Below are 13748 nucleotides of genomic sequence, written 5' to 3'. Positions count from 1 at the left end.
GAAGAACTTCTAAAGGTTATTACACAGTCTCTATTCAGCCAAGCGCCGTGTCTAGGGTGTGGCGTACGTGTCTCGGGGGTTTTGATCAATCAATTACACCTTACCTCTTGCCCACGGGAGGACCAAACACGCCCTTCCTTCTCTTATCCAGCTTCGACATAATAATATCCTGAGTCTGGTTGGCACTGGTCTGCGCAGAGAAGTTAACAAACGCTGGCAGGTACAAGTCCTTTGGTAAACCATTCATGAGTTTATCTTTAACGTAGGCGGACTTGCCAGTGCCCGTGGGACCTACGAACAGTAGCGGCTTGTTGTTGTGAATCATTAAGTCCATGAGGTAAGAGTATCGCGCTGTGTCCATGGTCGGGACGATGATGTCGTTAATGCGCGTGCCTTTGCCGCCGAGAGATGTAGACTTGATCAGCTTCGTCCACTGTAGCCAATTTCCTCGGTTCTTGCGCTAAAAGACAGACAGTACTTCGAGAGGGGACCTTTATAGGGACATGTCGAGAGAGAAATACAAAGGGTGCTGTCTACAGCAGTAATTCATTGCGAATTCGCGAACTGTTAAGTTTGAAAAGGCTCTTGTAAAACTTCACTAGATCGATATAGATATTTTTTTATCCAAACAAATTGAAAACCAATCATCTTTTAACTACTGAACTTGGTGTTAAAGTGAACAAGATTAAACCGACTCCCCCCCCCCCCCCCCCCCCCACCTTCTGGACACACGCCTGATTCATCACTTACCTAGAAGCTCATGCTTGCCCTACAAACTAACTCGGTCACACCTGGTCAAAGCTGTTACTAATTGCCTTTGAAAAGCACTTTTCAAACAAACTAAAAGGAATCAACATGGAGCCGATCTATTATCAAGATCATACCTCAAACAAATAGTCATAAACCATTCCCTCAGGCGGGATGGGGGACTCAATCTTGCCCACCAAGGTTGGTATGGGGTGGTCGTCGAGCTTGCCTCCCATCAAATCCTTGAAGAACACATCAAACTTCGCACGGCTTTCAGTATCTACGCACGCGCCGACAGACCATACAACCGAGAACAGGAAAGAGGACTGCAAAGGAATCGTACGGATCGATTATAATAGCGCAAAGGGTAGCTAGTGGTAACACCATGTATAGCCAGGAGTAACACCCTTTGGTAGCAAGGGGAAACACACTTGGTAGCCAGGGGTAGCGCCCTGGGTAACTAGGGGTAGCGCCCTGGGTAGCTAGGGTTAGCGCCCTAGGTAACTTGGGGGTAACGCCCTGGGTAACAAGGGGTAGCTCCCTGGGTAACTAGGGGTAGCGCCCTAGGTAACTAGGGGTAACGACCTGGGTAGCTAGTGGTAATGCCCTGGGTAACTAGGGGTAGCGCCCTGGGTAACTAGGGGTAGCGCCCTAGGTAACTAGGGGTAACGCCCTTGGTAGCTAGTGGTAACGCCCTGGGTAACTAGGGGTAGCGCAATGGGTAGCTAGGGGTAGCTCCCTGGGTAGCTAGGGGTAGCTCCCTGGGTAGCTAGGGGTAACGCACTGGGTAGCTAGTGGTAACGCCCTGGCTAACTAGGGGTAGCGCCCTGGGTATCTAGGGGTAACGCCCTGAGTAACTAGGGGTAGCGCCCTGGGTAGCTAGGGGTAGCGCCCTGGGTAACTAGGGGTAGATCCATGGGTAACTAGGGGTAGCTCCCTGGGTAACTAGGGGTAGAACCCTGGGTGACTAGGGGTAATGCCCTGGGTAGCTAGTGGTAACGCCCTGGGTAGCTAAGGGTAGCGCCCTGGGTAGCTAGGGGAAACGCCCTAGGTAACTAGGGGTAGCTCCCTGGGTAACTAGGGGTAGCGCCCTAGGTAGCTAGGGGTAGCGCCCTAGGTAGCTAGGGGTAGCTCCCTGGATAGCTAGGGGTAGCGCCCTAGGTAGCTAAGGGTAGCGCCCTAGGTAGCTAGGGGTAGCTCCCTGTGTAACTAGGGGAAGCGCCCTGGATAACTAGGGGTAGTGCCCTGGGTAACTAGGGGTAACGCCCTGGGTAACTAGGGGTAGCGGCCTGTGTAGCCAATGTTAACGCCCTGGGTAACTTGAGGTAACGTCCTGGGTAACTAGGGGTAGCTCCCTGGGTAACTAGGGGTAGCTCCCTGTGTAACTAGGGGTAGCTCCCTGGGTAACTAGGGGTAGCTCCCTGGGTAACTAGGAGTAGCGCCCTGGGTAACTAGGGGTAACATCCTGGGTATCTAGTGGTAACGCCATGGGTAGCTAGCGATAACACCCTGGGTAACTAGGGGTAGCGCCTGGGTAGCTAGTGGCAACACCCTGGGTAACTAGTGGTAGCGCCCTGGGTAACTAGGGGTAACGCCCTGGGTATCTATGGGTAGCGCCCTTGGTAACTAGGGGTAGCGCCCTGGGTAGCTAGGGGTAGCGCCCTGGGTAGCTAGTGGTAACACCCTGGGTAACTAGTGGTAGCGCCCTGAGTAACTAGGGGTAACGCCCTGGGTAACTTGGGGTAACGCCCTAGGTAACTAGGGGTAGCTCCCTGGGTAACTAGGGGTAGCGCCCTGGGTAACTAGGGGTAACGCCCTTGGTAGCTAGTGGTAACGCCCTGGGTAACTAGGGGTAGCGCCCTAGGTAACTAGGGGTAGCTCCCTGGGTAGCTAGTGATAACGCCCTGGGTAACTAGGGGAATCGCCCTGGGTAACTAGGGGTAACGCCCTGGGTAACTAGGGGTAGCGGCCTGTGTAGCCAATGTTAACGCCCTGGGTAACTTGGGGTAACGCCCTGGGTAACTAGGGGTAGCTCCCTGGGTAACTAGGGGTAGCTCCCTGGGTAACTAGGAGTAGCGCCCTGGGTAACTAGGGGTAACATCCTGGGTATCTAGCGGTAACGCCATGGGTAGCTAGCGATAACGCCCTGGGTAACTAGGGGTAGCTCCCTGGGTAGCTAGTGATAACGCCCTGGGTAACTAGGGGTAACGCCCTGGGTATCTAGGGGTAGCGCCCTGGGTAACTAGGGGTAGCGCCCTGGGTAGCTAGGGGTAGCGCCCTGGGTAGCTAGGGGTAACGCCCTGGGTATCTAGGGGTAGCGCCCTGGGTAACTAGGGGTAGCGCCCTGGGTAACTAGGGGTAGCGCCCTGCGTAGCTAGTGGTAACTCCCTGGGTAACTAGGGGTAGCGCCCTGGGTAACTAGTGGTAACGCCCTGGGTAACTAGGGGTAGCGGCTTGAGTAGCTCCCAGAACCAACATTGCAGTCGCACCGTACTTGACATGGTGGTCAGGCCAAAGTTTTTAACCTCCTTAGTCAGATATGACCTTTTTGCTACATTCTAAACTCTTCGAAAGCAAAAGGTGATACAAACTAAGTATAGAAAGGTCGCTGTGCTTGACTCACCACCACCCAAATCTTGAGATGTTTGATGTCTGCGCCCTCTTCTGATGCTTCCTTTAGCATTATCTCCACCAGGTTCATCAGCGAACGAGCCAGATTGCTGTCAGAACAGTGGACTGCTTCCTGATTCGAAAAAAAACAGTCATATATTCAAGTTCTAAATAATAATAATAATCATCTTTACCATTTTGACAACATAAACAGGTTATTGTTATCCGTCCCCAAGAATGTTTTACCTTACAGCTCTTTCTTCATCACAGGTCATTGTTATCCGTCCCCAAGAATGTTTTACCTTACAGCCCCATCACAGGTCATTGTTATCCGTCCCCAAGAATGTTTTACCTTACAGCCCCATCACAGGTTATTGTTATCCGTCCCCAAGAATGTTTTACCTTACAGCCCCATCACAGGTCATTGTTATCCGTCCCCAAGAATTTTTTACCTTACAGCTTTTGCTACATCACAGGTTATTGTTATCCGTCCCCAAGAATGCTTTGCCTTACAGCTCCGTCGTAGGTTATTGTTATCCGTCCCCAAGAATTTTTTACCTTACAACCCCATCACAGGTCATTGTTATCCGTCCCCAAGAATGTTTTACCTTACAGCCCCATCACAGGTTATTGTTATCCGTCCCCAAGAATTTTTTACCTTACAGCTCTTTCTTCATCACAGGTCATTGTTATCCGTCCCCAAGAATGTTTTACCTTACAGCTCTTGCTCCGTCACAGGTTATTGTTATCCGTGCCCAAGAATGATCACCTTACAGATCTATCCCAGGTTATTGTTTTCCATCCCCAAGAATGTTTTACCTTACAGCTCTTGCGCACGAAGGTCAAGCATGCAGGCAACGCCCACTTGAATAATGCGTCAATCAACTTGTCATGCTCCTTGAGGACTTCGGGTAGTTCACCGAGCCAAGATTGAAGAACTGGGTCCCACCCCAAGGAGGAAGGCTCCAAATAGATCATACCACATCGGCTTACGGTGGCGGGCTGAGGCCAAGCACAAACATTGTCATTGTTAGAGAATGTCCATCAACCACTATATCACTCATAAAGACCACAAAGTGTTTGATGCACAAAGTGTTAATAGACCTGCGCGTATTTTAGGCTACTTTACCGAAACTTGAAGACGTGTATGTTAGGCTAAGTATAACTATTTTCGGCTAAGTACTGTATAAGTAAGTATAGCTTACCGAGGCTTGAGATAGGTCCCTGCACTCGAAAATCAGGCTCATCACGTTAGAGAGTTGGATGATCTCGCCGCTCATCAAGCACAACTAGGAAAAAACAAAGTCATCGATTACCGGATTGCAAAGACTGTCATTTACTTCTGGACCGCTATCATACCTCTATAACTGGACCACATTAATACTTTTTGCAGTGTCATTTAAATTTGTAGCTTTCGTCCTGGCGTTCAAAAACAGCGCGCAAATGTTCAAAGAAAAACCCACCGAAAAACTTGTGAAACACTCCCTTTAGTACACGTACATCAGGTATTTTGCTCATTCTCTATCTCATCCATCATGTTCAGGATCATACCTTTTTGTTATCGTCTAGTACTGTATTCATGCTTTCGATCCATAGTGTATCGATGGGACCGTCAAAGATGACCCACTTGCGGATTTCCGTCTGGTCTGCCGCGTACTCACGGAAGGTGTTTGCTACGATACCATCTGTCCACTGAAGCAAACAAGGAGCATTTACTCATATTTAGCCATGGCATTGAAGTATCCTTTCAAGGAAATACCATCTGTCCACTGAAGCAAACAAGGAGCATTTACTCATATTTAGCCATGGCATTGAAGTATCCTTTCAAGGAAATACCATCTGTCCACTGAAGCAAACAAGGAGCATTTACTTATATTTATCCATGATAGTAAAGTATCCTTTCAAGGAAATACCATCTGTCCACTGAAGCAAACAAGGAGCATTTACTTATATTTATCCATGTTAGTAAAGTATCCCTTCAAGGAAATACTATCTGTCCACTGAAGCAAACAAGGAGCATTTACTTATATTTATCCATGTTAGTAAAGTATCCCTTCAAGGAAATACTATCTGTCCACTGAAGCAAACAAGGAGCATTTACTTATATTTAGCCATGTTAGTAAAGTATCCCTTCAAGGAAATACCATATGTACACTGAAGCAAACAAGGAGCATTTACTTATATTTAGCCATGGCATTGAAGTATCCCTTCAAGGAAATACTATCTGTCCACTGAAGCAAACAAGAAGCATTTACTTATATTTATCCATGATAGTAAAGTATCCCTTCAAGGAAATACCATATGTACACTGAAGCAAACAAGGAGCATTTACGTATTTTTAGCCATGGTATTAAAGGATGCGCGTAGAAGTTCAGATGTTTCTCGTGTTTGGCAACCCAAGGAAAAGCTGTGTCTCCTCGTTTACTCATACACAGTACGATAATAAGGATACGTGCGTACCTCATGCGAAACTGGATCAAACTGGCCAAAAAGCTGTCCCATTGTGATGGACTTGGGGTTAATGATCCGGTACCACACCTAGAAAACAATAATGTTATTACCAATTGTAATGTAGGTGCGAGACGCCCGGAACGTATTCCAAGTGCGGGTGAGGGAGGATCCAGGGGGTGGTTGATTGGGTGACTATCCATGCCCCAGCCCCCCTCTATTCATTTTGACGAATCTCGGATAGATTTCCTGGATTACCCAACCCTTTTCATACCAATCTCTTAGTTTATCCATCTCCTTCCTTCTTTTATTGAGTATGGCTAGGCAGGTGATGATCTATCCCTGCCCTCCCCCTTTTAAGAATATGGCTAGGGATGTTCAGTTTATCCTTCTTTAGAGAATGGCTAGGCAAGTGATGAGTTTTACCCCCCCCCCCCCCCCCTCTTATCTATAGAGCATGGCTTGGCCGGTAATGAGTACATTTCTCTGACCTTGTTGATGGTCTCGTCCTCATAGCCACGCTCATGGAGAAGCGTCATGGCTTCTGCTAGAACCTTAAGCACGCTCGTCTTACCCGAGAATGGGTCACCCACCATCATAAACCTAGACACAAACACAGGTGGTGTTACAATAGACAAGTACACAGGGGGTGTTACAATAGACAAGAACACAGGGGGTGTTTCAAAAACCTAGACACAAACACAGGGTGTGTTACAATAGACAAGAACACAGGGGGTGTTCCAAAAACCTAGACACAAACACAGGGTGTGTTACAATAGACAAGAACACAGGGGGTGTTCGAAAAACCTAGACACAAACACAGGGTGTGTTAAATTGACAAGAACACAGGGGGTGTTCCAAAAACCTAGACACAAACACAGGGTGTGTTACAATAGACGAGAACACAGGGGGTGTTCGAAAAACCTAGACACAAACACAGAGTGTTTAACAATAAACATGACGTCCTCAAACTGTGTGGTGTGAGGGTGTTGTGACTTGGGCAGGGGATGGACAAGAATCCAGACACCAATATTGGGGCTGTTGCAAGTGAACCTAGACACAAACACATTCAAAATAAAAAGTAAACTCGTTAAAGTTGTTGTTTCATATTGTTGTTTCAACAACAATATGTCCAAGAAACCTACCCGTGACGGACAACCATCATCTCATATGTTTGAATGATCTTTTCACGGAAAAAGTCCACGAACTGGATGTTTTTCTTGGCACAGACCTCCTGTACTGTATCCAAAAAAGTGTCATAGTCTGCTTTGGGCAGCTTGATGCCTGGGAACAGGTCAGAGATGATCCCCTCAAACAGGGGGATGTCGTGAGACAAGAACTTGGGCAGGTTCACGTCCATGATGGATCGGAGGAGGAGGACGTTCTCGTCGTTGTTTGGGTATTTGAGTTTGAGGTTTCCAGCGGCGGCAAGCACAGCCTTCACGGCACGCATGCCGTAGTCGTAGTGGAACTGAGACGAGAGCTAGAAACGAGCAGATGCATAAGATATGACATTATTTTCACTCTATCGAAAGCTAACCCCACGACGAACACAATTAGAATTTAAAGACACAGACGTAAATGTAACTCTGTCCGATGTAACTCAGCCTCAAATCCACGACGTGGAAACACGGAATTTCTAGATTTTGCCAGGATGGAAACATATGGCCATTATTGGTTGCTTAAGTTCTCTATCATCGTCCATATTATTCTCTTATTGCAATCACAGTAGTTTGACGTTTTTTGTCGGGAAAATATCCTCATCTTAGGACAGTAACACCAATCGACGAAAACAATCATCGCAACTGCATGTTTCCATACCTGCTCTGAGCAAAGGGTATAGGTTGTAACGATCTTCACAGACAGGTTACGAGCATCCACGAAACCGTACGAGTACAACATTATTTCACCAATGAGGGCGTAGTCAGGAACCATCATAGCTACAGTACGGAACAACACCTAAAAACACCGTAACAGTCACCATTTAGTATGAAGGAACTTAAGGAATGGTAAAGGGGTGTCAGTGACGTGCACGTTAGATTTATCTAATAGGAGGTTGTAGCGAGTGCAGAAATCTAGCGGTTACGCCGTCGTAGCCTCTTTGGCATAGTAAATCTAAAGATTATAAATCAGTCACTTATAACCGTCCACAATTGAAGTTTGATACTTGAGTAACGACACTTGATTTTAAGTATGTTATTTATTCAATGTAATGGAATGGAAATAGACTTTGCGCTGAAATGTAGAAAGGTGACGTGATTGGCATTCTTTTAGGACCCTATTGTACCATAAACGGTGGCTTGCCTTTGAGGGATTATTGTGTATTCTAATAATGATTCAGAAGTAAGGATCTTTTACCGTGTGCTTTATTTTCTGACGTACGTGAAAATTCTGATAAACTTCTAGCCTTACTATATTCAAGTAGATGCCGAATGCCAAATTGAGGAGAGAATACCTTTAGGTTATCAGGAAGTTCGGAGCGACCAGCGTAGCCCGGATTCATTGTTATAGCCACGTAACAGTTCGGGTTCAGGTTTAGATCAGTTCCCTCAAATATGAATCTGTCTTGATGCGCGGCGATGGCTCGTTGGATGCACAGGATCTTAGAAAAAGGCATTAATAAGCATATCATCAACATGAATATCATTATCATTGTCATCATCAATCATTATCGTAGTTACTATTATGATTACATCATCATCATTATCATCATAACATCGTCAAGAACGTTTTATTAGCGTCATCATCATCATTATCATTACTATCGTCAACTTTCAACATACAAAACCAGTGCAGACAATCATTACCGTCATACGAAAAATCAATGCCAGAATGCTAGACATCATCAAAACCATGATAACAAAACTAGTATTAGCTAGTATAAACATGTATAAACATAACAAAAAATCTATTCCACTTTACCTGTTGAGCAACGACAGAAAGCACTTCCAGCTCAATACGATTAAACTCGTCAAAGCACGCCCATGCCCCGCAAGAAGCCAGACCTTTGAAAAACTACACACAGAAAAGAGCATTCATGAGTTATGGACTCGTCACAAACGTTTATAAACCTAAAATATAAACAGGTCAAAACAATCACCTCCAATGCTCACCTCTATGAAGGGGGTGTTACCCAACAAAGACGATTAGGAAGTTGGCAAAAGTCACCGCTCTTACCTTGTCCATTTGACACATTCTTACCTTCTACATTTGACACGCTATTACCTTGCCCATTTGACACGCTCTTACCTTGCCTATTTGACACGCTCTTACCTTGCCCATTTGACACATTCTTACCTTCTACATTTGACACGCTATTACCATATCCATTTGACACGCTCTTACCTTGCCTATTTGATATGCTCTAACCTTGCCCATTTGACAAGCTCTTACCTTGCCCATTTGACACGCTCTTACCTTGCCCATTTGACACGCTCTTACCTTATCCATTTGACACGCTCTTACCTTACCCACTTGACACGCTCTTACCTTATCCATTTGACACGCTCTTACCTTGCCCATATGACACGCTCTTACCTTGCCCATTTGACACGCTCTTACCTTGCCCATTTGACACGCTATTACCTTGCCCATTTGACACGCTCTTACCTTGCCTATTTGACACGCTCTTACCTTGCCCATTTGACACATTCTTACCTTCTACATTTGACACGCTATTACCATATCCATTTGACACGCTCTTACCTTGCCTATTTGATATGCTCTAACCTTGCCCATTTGACAAGCTCTTACCTTGCCCATTTGACACGCTCTTACCTTGCCCATTTGACACGCTCTTACCTTATCCATTTGACACGCTCTTACCTTACCCACTTGACACGCTCTTACCTTATCCATTTGACACGCTCTTACCTTGCCCATATGACACGCTCTTACCTTGCCCATTTGACACGCTCTTACCTTGCCCATTTGACACGCTCTTACCTTGCCCATTTGACACGCTCTTACCTTACCCACTTGACACGCTCTTACCTTGCCCATTTGACACGCTCTTACCTTGCCCATTTGACACGCTCTTACCTTGCCCATTTGAAACGCTCTTACCTTGCCCATTTGACACGCTCTTACCTTGCCCATTTGACACGCTCTTACCTTGCCCACTTGACACGCTCTTACCTTGCCCATTTGACACGCTCTTACCTTACCCACTTGACACGCTCTTACCTTGCCTATTTGACACGCTCTTACCTTATCCATTTGACACGCACTTACCTTGCCCATTTGACACGCTCTTACCTTGCCCATTTGACACGCTCTTACCTTGCCCATTTGACACGCTCTTACCTTGCCCATTTGACACGCTCTTACCTTGCCCATTTGACACGCTCTTACCTTGCCCATTTGACACGCTCTTACCTTGCCCATTTGACACGCTCTTACCTTGCCCATTTGACACGCTCTTACCTTATCAATTTTACACGCTCTTACCTTACCCACTTGATACACTCTTACCTTATCGATTTGACACGCTCTTACCTCAGGGGCGGATACAGGGGAGGTGGATTGGGTGGATATGCACCCCCTTTTTGAGCAAAGAAAATTGAAAATTCACTTTGTTTGAAGAAACTACGGAGAAGGTACTGTCCATGTGCTATCGCCTGCTTGACTTTGCTGACGCGACAAATTCAATTCAGCTTTAAGCATTGTTAGATCTAAGTTACCGAGAACCACTGGATCGGTTAAAAGACGCCTATCCGGCCATTATCCACCCCCTATTTTGAAATCCTGGATCCGCCCCTGTACCTTATCCATTTGACACGCTCTTACCTTGCCCATTTGACACGCTCTTACCTTGCCCATTTGACACGCTCTTACCTTACCCATTTGACACGCTCTTACCTTCTACATTTGACACGCTCTTACCTTCTCCATTTGACACGCTCTTACCTTGCCCATTTGACACGCTCTTACCTTGCCCATTTGACACGCTCTTACCTTGCCCATTTGACACGCTCTTACCTTACCCACTTGACACGCTCTTACCTTGCCCATTTGACACGCTCTTACCTTGCCCATTTGACACGCTCTTACCTTGCCCATTTGACACGCTCTTACCTTGCCCATTTGACACGCTCTTACCTTGCCCATTTGACACGCTCTTACCTTGCCCATTTGACACGCTCTTACCTTGCCCACTTGACACGCTCTTACCTTGCCCATTTGACACGCTCTTACCTTACCCACTTGACACGCTCTTACCTTGCCTATTTGACACGCTCTTACCTTACCCACTTGACACGCTCTTACCTTGCCCATTTGACATGCTCTTACCTTATCCATTTGACACGCTCTTACCTTACCCACTTGACACGCTCTTACCTTGCCTATTTGACACGCTCTTACCTTACCCACTTGACACGCTCTTACCTTGCCCATTTGACACGCTCTTACCTTGCCCATTTGACACGCTCTTACCTTACCCACTTGACACGCTCTTACCTTACCCACTTGACACGCTCTTACCTTATCGATTTAACACGCTCTTACCTTGCCCATTTGACACGCTCTTACCTTACCCACTTGACACGCTCTTACCTTGCCCATTTGACACGCTCTTACCTTGCCCATTTGAAGGTAGTCTAGGCCATCCGAGCAGTTAAAAACAACGCATTGAATAGCAAGCGCCTTTGCCAAGTCCTGAAATAAGAAACGAAAACTTTGATGACTATGATGGTCTATACCATGGAGCCCGTATAACTCGAACTGACTTCAAGTTCCGTGAAGACTTTATTCCAGTCATTCCTCTTCGGCTAACTCAAATCCCGTGCTTACTCAAACTTTTTTGTCTCCCTCGATGTAATTTAGTCATTAATAAATGATATTTACCTTGGTTGTTTCTGTCTTGCCTGTTCCTGCTGGCCCTTCTGGTGCACCACCCAGATTGAGGTGGAAAGCACTCATGAGCGTACGGTAGCATCGATCTGTCAGGGGGGTGATGACAAGCCTACAAGTTCAAATAACAAGAGTGTTGTTTTAAGCAAACCGTCGGGAAATGGAAGCCATTTCGCTTCGAGAATGTAAAACACTCTGGAGCTAACTTGACAGATAATATATTTCTGGGTTTATGAACGCGATCATTTAGGTTTACTTATTACACATACACTGTAGCGTTTAAATATAATAGGTGGGTTTACTGACTCTTGTAGACCATATCTAAAAGATTGGTCTTACGTGTCGGCTTCACAGCCTTCAAACCTTACTAGCCAGAAATAGAGCACACCAAGTGACCTTGTTCCGAAACCAAGTGCTTAAGACAGTCCCTCATTTGTCTCGTAAACTAGGTGGTCGTGATATGTAAACCGTTTTTCAGTTGAGCCTGTATGCACCAGGGTTTCAACCTCCGAATAAACATGCAACAGTCTACAACCCTAAATCCGAAATAGGAATAAGTTACTGAACTTCCAAAACTTAAAGCGTGTGATCTTCTTTTATTATCTACTGTAGCTACGATCTTCTATGGCAATAAATAGTTTTGAAAGCCCTTACCGTCCTGAGTTGCCTAGATACTCGCATCCGTACTTGACGCTGGCATTGATGATGCGGACCATGCAATCCTGCTCCCAGTAGTAACGCAGCTGGCACAACCACTTGAAATCATTTTCCTGGGAAACCCCTGAAGAAAAAAACACTTGTTAGAGAAAATAAGCATTTTTCCTACTCGAGGGTAGGGCTAAGACAAAGTTCTCTCACGAACAAAGCCTCCTTATCGTTTGGAGTTAGCTTACAAATGTACGATGATACAGTGCAAGGAAATTTTTAACGGATATTTTGTTCTTCTATCCGTAGTATTGTCATTGTCTTAGAGATTATTTTACGAATAGAGTTTGTCTGTTTCTGGTAAATGGGACAATAATAAAGGGCATCGGTTACCTATTTCTGCGATTTCATGAACGACATCCCTCGCATGGACATCGATAGTGACAAGCGCTCCGAGCGTGACACGGTTCTGCTTCGGCAGCTTCCCACGAACCAAAATCACAATGTCTTCAAGCTGAGATGTTAAAAACACAGGAAGACCAAATAGTGGGCATTCTACATCTAAATATCTAAAAGTATTCAATCTTGCCCTAAACAAGGTTATAGAAGTTATTTGAGTACACAGAGTTCTCGAAGGTAAGCTGCACTTTGATTTATCCTTGCTTTATCGTCTCACACACGAATTCAATAAAACATTATCCTGATTCTAGGATTTTTGTAACAAGAGAACTGGTTATAGGATGTTACTTTTAAAAATACAAGACAAGAGGGGAGGGGGGGGCTCTTTTTTACCATGTCGGTGCGAGACTAATATTAGTATTGTACCTGTTTGGTTAAAGTCTCATGATAGGCTTTCAGTCCCCCAGGACCTGCGCGAATAGCCTCATGGACTTCCTGCGTCCAATAGATCTGACTCACGCAGATAACAATCTGAAATAACAAAATACAATCAGAGACATAGACATGGACAGCGTGATTATCAGCATCAATATTATCAACATAATTGCCTGCCCTGTCCCAAGGCGTCTCTAGTATAGAAAACAAATCACCCATTGAGGCCCTTCCCATAATCCCTTGTTAGCTAGCCTTGTAAGACACCCGGGTACAGCAAATTTACCCGAGCACTGATAAATGTGAATTTACATACCTGTCCAGGCCAACTTAGCACCCAGTCTTTGCGGTCTGTGTTCGCGTAAGCCTGTAGATCAAACGAGTGTTAACAGAAATAGACAAAGAAACTCTAGGCTATGCACAGGTGGACATGCACCACATTTACAGTTATTTCTGTTATTCCGTGAAACTGAGCCCTCCAAAATAACATCTGATGGGTATATGGAGTTCTTATTAAAAAGCCCATCAGCCCATCAAAGTGTTACCTTGAATTAATTCTACAATGACTGGACTAATTTCTCTATTATGATTTCACTTGACGTCACGTTACCTGG

General features: G+C 45.5%; 1 protein-coding gene across 1 annotated transcript in view; it reads right to left on the bottom strand.

Moving 5' to 3' along the window:
* LOC5496159 (dynein axonemal heavy chain 12) overlaps window positions 1-13748 on the bottom strand; it is a 47115-nt gene that overhangs the window by 22038 nt on the left and 11329 nt on the right. Inside the window, exons 25-42 of the mRNA XM_048733388.1 lie at window positions 13451-13501; window positions 13129-13233; window positions 12697-12817; window positions 12313-12439; window positions 11653-11770; window positions 11386-11463; window positions 8728-8820; window positions 8261-8407; window positions 7627-7764; window positions 6951-7288; window positions 6297-6408; window positions 5818-5895; window positions 4909-5049; window positions 4563-4646; window positions 4177-4359; window positions 3371-3490; window positions 885-1073; window positions 105-460 (exon numbers count right to left, since the gene is read on the bottom strand). Coding sequence (XP_048589345.1) covers window positions 105-460; window positions 885-1073; window positions 3371-3490; window positions 4177-4359; window positions 4563-4646; window positions 4909-5049; window positions 5818-5895; window positions 6297-6408; window positions 6951-7288; window positions 7627-7764; window positions 8261-8407; window positions 8728-8820; window positions 11386-11463; window positions 11653-11770; window positions 12313-12439; window positions 12697-12817; window positions 13129-13233; window positions 13451-13501 — 2579 coding nt within the window. The remainder of the gene's footprint in view (window positions 1-104; window positions 461-884; window positions 1074-3370; window positions 3491-4176; window positions 4360-4562; window positions 4647-4908; window positions 5050-5817; window positions 5896-6296; window positions 6409-6950; window positions 7289-7626; window positions 7765-8260; window positions 8408-8727; window positions 8821-11385; window positions 11464-11652; window positions 11771-12312; window positions 12440-12696; window positions 12818-13128; window positions 13234-13450; window positions 13502-13748) is intronic.

This window comes from Nematostella vectensis, chromosome 10 (assembly GCF_932526225.1).
Source record: "Nematostella vectensis chromosome 10, jaNemVect1.1, whole genome shotgun sequence".
Taxonomy (NCBI): domain Eukaryota; kingdom Metazoa; phylum Cnidaria; class Anthozoa; order Actiniaria; family Edwardsiidae; genus Nematostella; species Nematostella vectensis.
Note: the sequence above shows the minus strand (reverse complement) of the source record. Positions and strands in the feature narration are given on the sequence as shown.